The 13219-nt window shown below is 36.0% G+C and overlaps 1 protein-coding gene across 2 annotated transcripts in view; it reads left to right on the forward strand.

Moving 5' to 3' along the window:
* The window catches only part of dph2 (diphthamide biosynthesis 2), a 34728-nt gene that overhangs the window by 2039 nt on the left and 19470 nt on the right, over nucleotides 1–13219 (forward strand). For both annotated transcript variants that reach the window (XM_028811285.2, XM_028811286.2), the window contains exons 2-4: nucleotides 3817–3976; nucleotides 9786–9898; nucleotides 11893–12113. In XM_028811285.2, coding sequence (XP_028667118.1) covers nucleotides 3817–3976; nucleotides 9786–9898; nucleotides 11893–12113 — 494 coding nt within the window. The remainder of the gene's footprint in view (nucleotides 1–3816; nucleotides 3977–9785; nucleotides 9899–11892; nucleotides 12114–13219) is intronic.

The raw sequence follows: 13219 nt of genomic DNA on the forward strand, positions 1-13219 counted from the left end.
GTCATGGGTTCACCGTTCAAGAATGAGTGACCAATTGATATCGGTGCACAAATTATAAGAAGAGAATTTCATATAGAGAGGGTTTTGCGCAATCGGCAAGATCCTTTATTGCTCCCGGAGGAAATTCTTTTCGAAAGATACCGCTTTAGCCGAGGGGGAATATTGTACCTCAAATATTTATTAGCACCTTATATTCAAAGTCAAACTAGGCGAAGTTGGGCTCTCACAACCACACAGACAGTATGCATTGCTTTAACGTTTTTTGCAAGCAGCACTTTTTTTTATATACTGTAGGCGATGCGGAAAATCTAGTGCAGTTTGCCAGGCAATTCGTAAAGTCTGTTTGGCTCTGAAATTTTTCCTTCGGGTTTTCATAGTGTTTTCCTGGACACCTGCGCGTGCAGACAATAAAAGAGGCAGTTCATGCCGTTACAGTTAGGCAACACACAGGCAAAAACACCCACAGTTCCATGAAGAATCTCACAATCAGCCTAACATTCTCATTACCCAAGATTTCCAAATGTGATTGGGGCACTGGATTGTACGCAGATCCGAATAATCAGACACAGTGTCTTCATCAAATATTTGACCTTCGTCAATATCTCGTTGGTCAGACACAGGTTCTAGGGATATGACATTCCCTGCAACTGACCCAACAAAAAAGAGGGCTATATGGAACATACCTATGGCACACATAGATGACAAATGTTTGTAATGACCATGCTTTACCTGAAATGAAGTGACCACTGCATCCTGCCACTGGTTCTGAGGAGGAGCTTTGCCCTGGAATGCCCTCAGAAACAGGGCGATGGGCATTTTGCTGGATAGCCAACTCTTCTGCAGGGGTTAGGTCTGGACCGTATGGGACCTCCACCTGTTTTTTGCTTGTCTGCCTTCTTATTAGCTTTAGAATTAATGTTTTTTATATTATATATGATTATGATTATATATGATTTATGTCAACAATTCTTTAAATAGTTATATACCAATATTTACCAGTTTGAAGTATATTCTTGTACTTCACTTTAACCTGTTCCCATGTTCTCCTTGTGCTCACGTTTGATCTGGAATTATGACATATTAAATATGAATTTACATGCATAATTAATATATTAAATGTGAATTTCTCCTTGGGATTAATAAAGTATCTATCTATCTATCTATCTATCTATCTATCTATCTATCTATCTATCTATCTATCTATCTATCTATCTATCTATCTATCTATCTATCTATCTATCTATCTATCTATCTATCTATCTATCCGACACATACGCTGCATTCAGTAAGTACAATGCACACTACTTAGCGTTTAATTTGTCGGCCACTTTTTGCCAGCCGTCTTTTCTGGTTTGGACTGCTTTTGCAGTGTTACCCCTTGTGCATATTAAATCTTGAAATTCTTCATGTCCTTCGAATGAAAGGTCTTGCTCTGCTTGTGTGAAAAAAAATGCGCCTGTTCTTTCGTCATTTTGTTACAGCCTATCAAAGGCTTGCTGATCATGTTTTCTAGACTCAATATATATGGGCTTTTCACTCAGTACGGGCGTGCGCATTCATCTCAGATGATTAGATCCAGCTAGACTAATCTACTACAAGGCTGCGTTTGAAAAACCGACTTATCCCGGATGAGTTTCACTGGCATTAACTCATCCAAGATGAGGCATCTGATCTCGGATGATTTAAGTGACGTACGGAAAATACCCCCATGGTGTGCATAACACATTCATCACAAAGCCCTAAATATACAAATAGGTAAAAAGTTAATAATTCTATTTATAAAAATAATTACAACAATTTTACAATATGTATCAGTTCTGTGGATAAGTTTCATTATTTATAATCAAAAAACATTTGTATCTGTTTATTTTAGTACATTAAAATTATTGTCATTGTCATGTTTGTCTTTATTGCCATTGCATTTCTTTTTGATATTAAGTAATGTTTATATTATAGTTTTCTTGAATGTTTTTATGCATAGCATAAAAAAAGTCAACAAATTTTAGTTTGTGTTCTTTTATGACAACAACAACAACAACATTTATTTATACAGTAATCCCTCACTTATCGCGGGAGATAGGTTCCAAGGCCGACCGCGATTAACTGAATTTCCGCGAAGTAGGGACACCATATTTATTTAATTATTTAACGTGTATTTGGATGTTTTTAAACCCTCCCTGTATTGTTTACAACCCACCCTTTACTCTATTAATAACAGGGACAACTGCTAAGCAATATGAAATCGATAGATAAGTTTACACTTACTGTATAGCGAAGTACACATAGCTATATATGACGTGATGATGGTGATGAATATGCTGCGCAGTAAAAATGATGACGATGAAGGTGATGATGACTTTTACTGCGTAGCCGATGACTGTATTTAACGTCTCTTCAGACATTTCCTGGGGCACCTCCTCCACGGTTTCCGAAGGTGTATCCGTAGTAGTAGTAGTAGTAGTAGTAGTAGTAGTAGTAGTAGGAACTGGCTCTTTTTTGCGAGGCTGCAAAAACATTGTGATCGGCAGTTGCTGCCGCTGCTTCTTTTTCCGGTCAAAGAGCAGCGTGTAGGCGGTCATGACGTCGTCGACCTTGTTGCAAAGATTCCTAAAGCAGATTCCATCCAGACTACTGCCTTATCACGTCCACTTGCAACTCGTTTTGCGCCCTGGTTAAAGGACACTGCGGCCGTAGATCTTATATGCTTTTCCTCCTTTTTAAATAAAAAGAATCGTGGACTCATTGATGCTGTAATGGTGTCCTGCAGTGGTGTAGCTGTTCCCTTCCTTCAACATATCCAAAACTTTTACCTTTTCTGCAATCATTTGCATCTTCTGTTGGCGCTTGGACACGGCCCCTGAAGCGGGTGCACGTTAATGCTGAATGAGTGAGATGAGACTTCCTGGTTAATGCAGCAGTCCGTCGCTGAGCCAATCAGCATCACACAGGAACTTAACTGCGTGCTCTGATTGGGTAGCTTCTCAGCCATCCGCCAATAGCATCTCTTGTATGAAATCAACTGGGCAAACCAACTGAGGAAGCAAGTACCAGAAGTAAAAAGACCCATTGTCCGCAGAAACCCGCGAAGCAGCGAAAAATCTGCGTTATATATTTAGATATGCTTACATATAAAATCTGCGAAGTCGTGAATCTGCGAAAAGTGAACCGCGAAGTAGCGAGGGATTACTGTATAGCACATTTTCATACAAAAAGTAGCTCAAGGTGCTTTACATAATGAAGAAAAGAAGAATAACAGACAAAATAAGAAATTAAAATAAGACAACATTAGTTAACATAGAAAAGGAGTAAGGTCCGATGGCCAGGGTGGACAGAAAAAACAAAAAAAAACTCCAGACACCCACTGTAGTGCAGGATGTTGACACATAGTATGTATTTGAATTTGCACTTGATTCCATTTTGGGCTTAGGTGTCTTCTGTTTATAGTCGGTATGTGGTTTTTAGTTTCCTGTTAAATCCAGAAACATTTTTTGTTGACTCATGTGTTGACCTTAGTCTATATAGCTGTGTTTTTTTGTGCACTGTAGTAGGATGTCATCTCATCCAGGCAGCCGTCCTACCAATTTCTACAGTGATAGGCTGTTACTGTCCTTAACGCATAAATAAATATATGCATTTACAAAGTTTAAAGCAAATTATTTGTTATTAAAAAGGCAACATATAATTTATACATATTTTAATTACATGTTAATGTTTAAACTTTGAAAACCATTTTTAAGTAGTTTTTTTTAATGCAGCAGAAAATAAGTAATTATATATACAATTTATACCTGTTTTCTTATTTGTTTCATATTGCAGAGTTAAAATGACCACTGCATTCAGTAGTGATGGTGCCCAGGTAATTTACCAATCCTTTGAAACCAAAGCAACGGAAAACAAAACAGAACCCCAACAGCTAGATGAAGTTTACCAGATTGAGGAGACATGCAACTTTATTTTGAAGAATCAGTTCTCCAAGGTATGTGATGTATGTTTATGTTAAAGAGCATATAACACTTTTGATAGGTCAAGAAAAAGAAGCAAGTTTATAAAGATGGCAAACTTTGGAAACCTTTTTGATTCAATTGAGATCTTTATTTGTACAAACCAATTTAATAACTTTTTATTAACTTTTCTGGATTATTAGTTAAAAAAAATACCCTGTCAGTTTTGACAAGTTTACCATTCTTCATCATTCTAACTTTAGTTCTGTTTTATCCTTACTTTGAAAATTACTTTGATTATGGTTGAATTTTCATTATTTATTTAATGCAGTTGCTATGATTGCATTATAAAACAGCTGCTGCAGTAATTTGTTAGTAAACTTATCATCACCTCTACATTCACTTGTGAAGAAGACCCTGAAGTACTTGATTTCTCCACTTGGGAAAGCCTCTTAACTCCTTTCGAAAAAAAATACTTTTTTTTTTCCCAGGACAAGACCATGACCTCATATTTGCAAATGCTAATTACCATTCTAGCCATATAAGCTGGTAACTGTTCCAGCGTACGATGGAAATCACAGTCTGTTGAGATGAAGAGGACAGCAGCTGCAGCAAACAGTAGATGTGCAACCCTTATGTTCCCAAGCTGAATATATTTCAAACCATCACTGCAGCTTCGTATTCCGTCTATGAAAACCTTGAACAACAGAAAAGGCAAGATGCACCCTTGGTGGGGTCCAACACTGAGTATGCAAATGCGGTTCTCACTCTTGAAGCCCTTTCCACAAGATACTACACTATATATAGTCAGACACTTTTCTCTAATCCTCATACTACATACAGTATAGAAAGTATTGACATTTTCCTATGATCCCCTCATAGGCACACATGCTACATTTTCCCTGTGGACAAATAAAGTTCTCTCTCTCAGGAATCTGAGGAGTGTGATTCTCTCTGTAGTTGGATTGTCCTTGTTATAAAAGTAAGGAACACCACCCCAGCATGCCAGATCTAAGGGGCTATCCCCACACTTTGAAAAAGTATATTCAAAACATCCCCCAGTGCTTATAGCATTTCCAGCAGGATCTCATCCACTCCTGTGTTCTTGCCCCATAGAGATTTTTAATCACTATTGTAACCTTAGTCACATGGATGGAACCAGTTGCAACCAATACTCTCGGTAATTCCTTCTCCACACAGAGTTTATCTGTCGGGTTTAGGAGTTCATCAGAATGGTCTTTCTGCCTCTCATCAGTATTTCCAGTTGAAGTCAACATTCACTATCCTTTTTAAGAACTGTCCAGGCAACAACCCCTGCATGTGTTGCTGGATAGTTTTCTACAACCTCTCTAGCATTCAAAGTCTTTCTCCATGGCCTTGCCAGAATTCTCCTATTCATAGCTTTGACTTTGATTGCAGCTGCAGCCGCCACTTTTTCACCTGCCTATACCTCTCAGTCAGATCTGCAGAACATCCATTCAGTATTACTAAGAAGGCCTCTTCATCAACATGACAGCTTTTCTTACCACTGGTGTTAACCAAAAGGCCCTAGGTTTGCTGCCATGACAGACAGCAACAACGTATGGACAAGGGAAGCTCTCCCAGAGGTGGGAGTTAAACTCATTCTGAACAGAAGCATATGTTAGTCATTCCCAACTCCTCCTTGACAATTTGTAGGTCTTCCAAGTCTCTTCAGTGGGCCCTCCAGCTCAGCATCTATTTTTATCCCATTGTCCACAATCCATAGCTTCAGAGCAGATGGCATTGCTACAAAATTATCATTGACCCTTGGTCCACAGTGTTCTGATACTATGGTGCACTTCTGGTGCTCCATATGGACAATCGGGGACTAACACAGAAATCCAGTAATAATTCCTCACTTATATTCAGAACAAGCAGGCTGTTCCTCCCAATCTCACCTATCCAAGTTTTACCATCAGCTCCCATGAGAATGTTAAAATTTACCTGTAGAACTACAGAATTAGTAGATGATACCATTTTGAGCACCAACTCCATTGCCTCTAAAAAAGCTGAATTTTTTAATATTGTTCATTGTATACATTCAAGCAACAAATATTTCTTTCTCACACCCAAAGCTGCATTGGGGCAACCCTCCTCTTTAGTAGAGTAAATCCTAACTGTATGATACCCAAATTATGGGCTTGTGAATATTCCAATACCTGATGAGGTCCTGTTCCAAGTGACAACTACAGAGTAGGAGAGATACCAATTTTTGTTTGAAAAGTTAGGAGGCAAATCTGTGTTTAGAGGTAAATCTGACCATATCTGATCATTTTGTTTTCAAATTCCTTCACAAGTTCTATGTATTTTCTAGAGAGATAGGTTATGTTCCACATCCCTTGACCCAGTTTCCATTGGAAAGTTCTAGTACGCCAGGGTACCTCTTGCCAGTATTCAAACAGGATTACACTAACCACTCTTCGCCATGCAGGCTTTCAACTCGTATGCTGTATCCACTCAGGTTGCCATGATAAGCTACATATTGTTAGTACTATTTGTTCTGTAATGTTAGGATAAAAATAACAAAATTGTACTCAAAATTCTTTCATTGTAAGACTTTATACTTTTCAGAAAGTGTTTGTTGAGGAGCTTTTTATTTTCACCCATGAAACATGGGGAGGGTTATTGTCAAAATTAGAAAAAGCGACCATATACTGTAAGCTGTTTCACTTCATGGAAAAGAAGCAAACCTACCTACATACCTATCTTGAAAATTGACTTGGTTATGATGTCCCTGTTTTAAAGAAGTTAAAGAAGGAACAAAAGGACCTATGAATCACAGTGAACTTGTCACAATGTATGTACATCTAGACAGTGTTACAGAAGCAATCAAGCAGGCTAATTGGATGTTTGATTATATAGCACAATGCATGGAGTACAAGTCAAGGGAGGGTATACTTGTATAAATCATTAGTCAGGCCTTATATGGAGTACTGTCTTCAGTTTTGGTCTCAGCATCACAAAAATACATAGCAGTGCTAGAGAAAGACCAGAGAATAGTGACCAGGCTGATTCTGGTATGAGCTGTGAGGAGAGAAGAAAGGAATCAACATTTTCAGTTTAAGTAAACGTAAATTAAACCCTAATTAAATTCTGTAACATGATTACTAACAAGAAACAAATTTCAAACAAATGTTAGAAAGTTTTTCTTCACATGAAGAATGATTGACACACAGTATAAATTACCAAGTAGTGTGGGGGAGAGTAGCACTTGAGGGACCTTCAGATCTCGACTAGATGTTATTTTGGAGAATCTAGGTGAATAGGATTAGTGGGTATGTTGAGGTAATTGCCTGTGCTTATCACAATTTTTATAATGTAAGATGTACAAATTAATCCATGCCTGCATAACTGCAAAAGTGGCTTGGATTTATAAAAAAAACAAGCAGCCCTCAATCATTACAAATGTGTCTATTTTTATTATGAAAACCTGATGTGTGTTTCCTTCACCCTATCTGAGAGAAATTGTGAAATGGTGGTATCAAACACATCTGGTTTCAAGAGGTGCACTTTTAAGTAGGATACATTAATAGGAGGGTGATGGCTGTGATCACTTTGATTGGCATACTGTGGTTAAAGTATCTTGTTACTACATAAAATAAAGAATTGTGTAACGCTGGATGTAGTAGGTTCAAGCTGTATGTCAGTAGGTTAAGATAAAATCAAATCTTAAAGCTTGCAACTTTCTACTGGATGAGACACAGGAAACAGATCACAGTTGACACTTAGATTTTACACCAAATATTTGTTGAGCTAGAAATTGGGGAAAAAAAGAATTGACCGTTTTCAAACTACAAAGGGAAAATATCTACAACATTAAGTGCTGCCACACACTTGGAAAACTCTGCCCTTTGATTTGACTGTGCCTGTCTCATCGCATTTCAGTAGATGTGCAGATAATCAGGCCAAACCCCTTATCCCAAATATTCTTTGTTTCCCCCTTATTTTTATTGTTGGCTAACCAGATACGAGCTCACAAGAAGTTGCCTTTCTTTTTCAGTTGGAACCATGGTTGCAGGCTAGTTAGTGTTCTATTGCACAAAAGTCTGCAAGTGAAAGAAAAAAATGGCTGTAGGTATTGTTCAAAAAATCGAGACAGGCATCATTTTAATGTCTGTGAAAAAAATACACTGATTTGAACCAGTGAAACCCACCTTTACTGGAGTGATTGGGTGTTTATATGTTGCCTTCAAAAGCAGCAACAGTGCACATTCTTCAGCAAAATTGAACTTTGCAGCAATAGTGTATATAGTTTTGATGTTTTTTATATTAACTACATTAGGGAAAATGAATACAATGCTTTTATAAAAAATGTAAAAGTTTTGTGACATTCACATGTTTTTAAATTTCTTTTGTGTGAGAAGGAATTCCTTATTTTTAATTTAAGAGAGTTGCCTAATAGTTATATTTTTTAAATGGAAATTTACAATTATTCATTCTTCTATGATCAAATGAAAATTCCTCAAAGTTTCAGAAACATGTTATTATCCTTAGAACTGTATATGGACAAAAAAACACTGTCTTTAATCCCATTTTATTTACTTAAAAAATTTTGCAGTTGTGATTGTTTAAAATTTTTACTAAAGGAAAGATTGTATAAATTAATTTCAGCATTTGTCTGTATGAATGTTCTAAACATAAATTGCCAGTTAAATAGTATTTCTTCTCAGTACCTGTCGTTTGGAATGAGAATTCAATTGGAAATTAAGGAGAAGTGCATTTAGAACTGTAGCCAAGAAACTTGGTGTTCAATAGCATTTTTTTTTGGTTTATCCAAACTGACATAAAGATCGACATCTATTAGTGGAGATTTCCTATTTCCGGTGCTGTGCCCTTGTGCCATTTCTGTCCCTGGTAGCCCTTTCTTATGCCATTTACCTTTCTGCACTACAGCTAGTACATTGAAGTAATAAGTGAAGCTACAACTGGGCACACACTTTAAAAAATGATGTATTAAAAAAAGATTGATTGGTAAAGCTTATATTCTATTTTTACTTTGGTTTGTTCCTTGTGTCAGTGGCAATTTGCAACATTGTATCTGCCTTCCTTTAGACTTCTTAAGGAACCTTATTGCAGTGAAAAGGTTATTTGGAGGCAAGTGTTGAGTTGATAAAAAATGTATTGAGTTGATTCTTTTGCAGTGGTTTTATATGGATACATCTATATGATAGGTTCAGCATATCTTATTTGAAAGCAATACAGTTTCACTTTTGGGGAAAAGCCTTTCTTCCTCATAATCACGTTATCTGGTTTGCAATAGTTTACATTAATGTATGTGTATTGGCAACCTCAAAAGCACTGCTTTGAAAATCTGAAAGATTTTCTGTCAGAAAGTGCTAAATTGGACTTGGCGTCAGGAATCTAAGAAAAGTATTTAGAATAACCCCCCATTTTGTCAGTATGGGCATGTTCTATAGGTTTACATTGCTGAAAGTGTTTTGTGCAGATCTCGCCATTCTCTTTAAAGCTCTGTGCCATTTATTTTTAACCATTGTCATAAGTTATCTACAAAACATTGAACAAGAATTTAACCTCTATGAAGTCACCTTTTGTTTATAGGTACTATTCAAAGTTGAGAAAAAAACAGTGGGATTTTAAGTTAATCAATCTTTTAAATACTTAACAACTCTAGCAATTCTTAGAAAGAATATTTAGGAAAATTAATAAAGAATGCCATGTACTATCAATAAAGTTTATTACAATAAACTTAACTGCTGTTTGTAGTGTTTTGCAAAGAAATTATTTCACCTTAGAGTTTGTTAAATGCAGGTATTTTTTTAGAATGTTCTGGCCAGTATATAGTGAGCTTGTATTTTGTTTCAGGTAGCTTTGCAATTCCCAGATTGCCTATTACTAGATTCAGCAGCCGTGGCCTCAAAACTGGAAACTGCTACTGGTTCAAAAATGTATATACTTGGAGATACATCTTATGGCAGGTACAATTTTGTCATGCACTATATATGTTTATACTACTACTACTGCTATTATATAAAATATTTTTTGCAAAACACATTTTAATATTTTGCATTTAATAATTTATGTTCTTGTTGGTAGTTGAAAAGGCAGTTTGAAATCTGTTCTGAGCTTCTATTCACTGAAGGACATTAAGAATAATAATTAAAAAGAAAAAAAATTAACCGATTTGGAAAGTTTATGCATTTTAACAGCTATCAAAGGAGATGATCTGTAGTTTTCAAGTTTAAATTATTTGTTCACAAACGTGATTTATGCATTTGCCATGTGAAATTGTGTTTTAAAGTTAATCGCTTTCTGTAAGTTAAAAAAATATATATCTTTTCCACTCTAGTGCTTTACAATGGAGGGAAAGGGGCATGGAAGAAAAGCATAAAAACTTACAAATATATCCATTTTTCAAGCCAAGAAAGTTGTCAAGTATTGCTCCACACCTTCTGTGTTTCTAATGGATGTTTGTGACAACAAATGGGATCTGGAAAAAGTCATGTGGTATAAAACATTTACTGTGATTTGGTCTGTCGGGAGGAATTTGTTTCAACTGTTTGGAGGGGGAGGGGAATGGAAATGTTGCTGCATGAAAAGACCAAGTGCTGAGCTATTGCACATGACTGGTCTTCTTTTAAAACAGCTGAATTTCATAATATTGGTATTTTTTTTGTTCAAAAATAACATGTATAAACTATTTTACAATGTGTGTACGTATTTGGTAGTTTTTTAAGCTTTTCCTCTGCGCCCCATAAACTACGATGTAAAACACCAGTGCTAGCAAGATGTTTTTTTTTTCATTTATAGAAAGCAGTTAACTATAGAACACAATTACTTCAAATAACTTTGAATTGAATAATACTGAACTTATTCTTTAAAATGCATTTTCCATAACAGTTTATACAATATTTATCTTCTCTTAAGTTAAGTATGTGTTATTGTTAATCAATGCATTTTGTTTAATAGAGCAAAAACGTTCTTGAAAAACAAAATTTCAGCACTCATTGAAGTGAAATGTTTTGCAAAATATACTGCAAAATAAACAGTGCTAAAATATAAATGTATTTATTTATTTTTTAAAATTTTATCCACCACTGTGTATACTTCTAAATTATCGCCAATTGCCTTGTTTCACAAGTCAAAATTTTTTGACATATGAACCAGAAAAATCCTGCTGTTTTCATATTTTTCATGTACCACAATTATATGCATTTGTAAGAGGGGAAGTCAAGCTAAAGTTAGAAAATGGGATTTATCAGAAAATGGAACAAACCTTAACAAAACCTTTCTCATTGTAGTCTCCACCCTTCTCAATGCAGTTGTGCCACCTGCCTGGAAGTGCCTGGATTCCAGCAGAATAAAAGGCTTTGTCTTGTCCTCGCAACCAATCATGCACCCGAGTTATTGTTGAACACTACATTCCAAGAGGTACTACAGTCACTAGTGCAAGTTACTGTGACTTGCTGGAGACCAATGTGAAGCCTGCTATTCGATTCAAGCGGCGGGGACTGCTGTCTCAAGGAGTCCTTTTGCTGCAAGACAATGCCCACCCACACACTGCTAAGAACACCAAGGTTTGTGTGGAGAAACTAAAGTTTGAGGTATTACCACATCCTCCTTATTCGCCAGATTTGGCATTGTGTGATTTCCACCTTTTTGGATCACTAAAAAGATGTCTGGGTGGTCGCCGATTTAAGACAGATGACAAAGTGAAGAAAGTGGGGCACAAGTGGTTGCGAGAACAAGACAAAACCTTTAATTCTGCAGGAATCCAGGCAGTTCCAGGCAGGTGGCACAAGTGCATTGAGAAGTGTGGAGACTATGTTGAGAAATGGCATTATCAGTTTTGTTAAGGTGCGTTCCATTTTCTAATAAATCCCATTTTCTAACTTTAGCTTAACTCTCCCTCCTTCCCCCACTTTACACACATTTTTCCTCTCAATAAATCTTACTTTTTTTCTCTGTATAGCTGTTGTGTTGATGAGGTTGCTTCTGAACATGTTGAAGCACAATGTATAATCCACTATGGAAAGACATGTCTTAGTCCTTGCAAACGACTACCAGTCATGTATGTCTTTGGCAGAAGAAATATTGACCTTGAGGAGTGTGCTGCATCCTTCAGAAAACTCTATCCCAACACGGATATTCCTGTGATAATACTTTATGATGTTGTTTATTTTTTTATCATGGGTAAGTTATTCCAAGACTAACTTTTTGTTAGAAGTGTGCCTGGTCACTGTCTGTGTGTGTGGAAGTTCTTCATATGTCTACGTGTTTCTCTGAAAACTATAGTTATAGACTATATCTCAATGATGTGTTTTAGAGCCAATTCAGAATTTTCACTCAGCCTTTGTGAGTGCTGGTGTGTACTTGTGTGGGCCCAGTGATGGATTAGCACCCCAACCAGGGTTGGATCAATTCTTTTTGAAAATGTTATGTATTTGCTCTTTGTCATGTAATATATAACACAGCTCCTAAAAAATGCATATATAGACAAAAGAAGAAATAACTTTTATTATTTAAAAACATAGATATAGGTTTATAAGTTCAGTATTCACACAGTGAAATTGTTTCTTGTAAATATGAATCAATATGCAACATGTCATAACTCTCTGGCAGAATGATCAGTGAATATAACTACTTTACCTTGAAACCTTTGTCTTCCTTATGTCGAAACTTCTGTCTTCCTTATTGAAAAATCTCAACCATGACAGATTACTCTTCTAATAAACAGCTTAAGTATACTGTACCAAAATAGAAAAATGGAAAAAATGCATGACTTCTCCTAGAGGAAGTGCATTGGCTCAGTTGACTCACAATTTTCCTATACACAGTTCTGGCACATGTACACAGAAAAGCAATACATAGCACTGAATATACAGTTCTTTGTATTAAAAGTTCATAAAATAAAACAAAATTAAAATAAATAAAAACAAGCATAAATTTATACTAATATGGAAAATTTATAAGTACTATGTGTGTGTATACAATGCATTTAGAAATTATTCAGACCCCCTCAATTTTTTCACATTTTGTTATGCTGTAGCCTTAGGCTAAAATTGTTAACATTTATTTTTTTTTCATTATGAAAAAACACTCAATACCCCAGAATGACAAAACAAAAACAGGATTTTAAAAATATTTTCAAATGTATTAAGAGTAAAATGCCAGAAATATACATATACTTTAAAAAAATCTTTTTTTTTAACCTATAGTATAGTATAGTATAGTATATAGCCATACAGTCATCCCTAATGTATCGTGGGGGTTACGTTCCAGAACCCCCCCTCCCCCGC

The sequence above is a fragment of the Erpetoichthys calabaricus genome, chromosome 10 (genome assembly GCF_900747795.2).
Source record: "Erpetoichthys calabaricus chromosome 10, fErpCal1.3, whole genome shotgun sequence".
Lineage (NCBI taxonomy): Eukaryota > Metazoa > Chordata > Cladistia > Polypteriformes > Polypteridae > Erpetoichthys > Erpetoichthys calabaricus.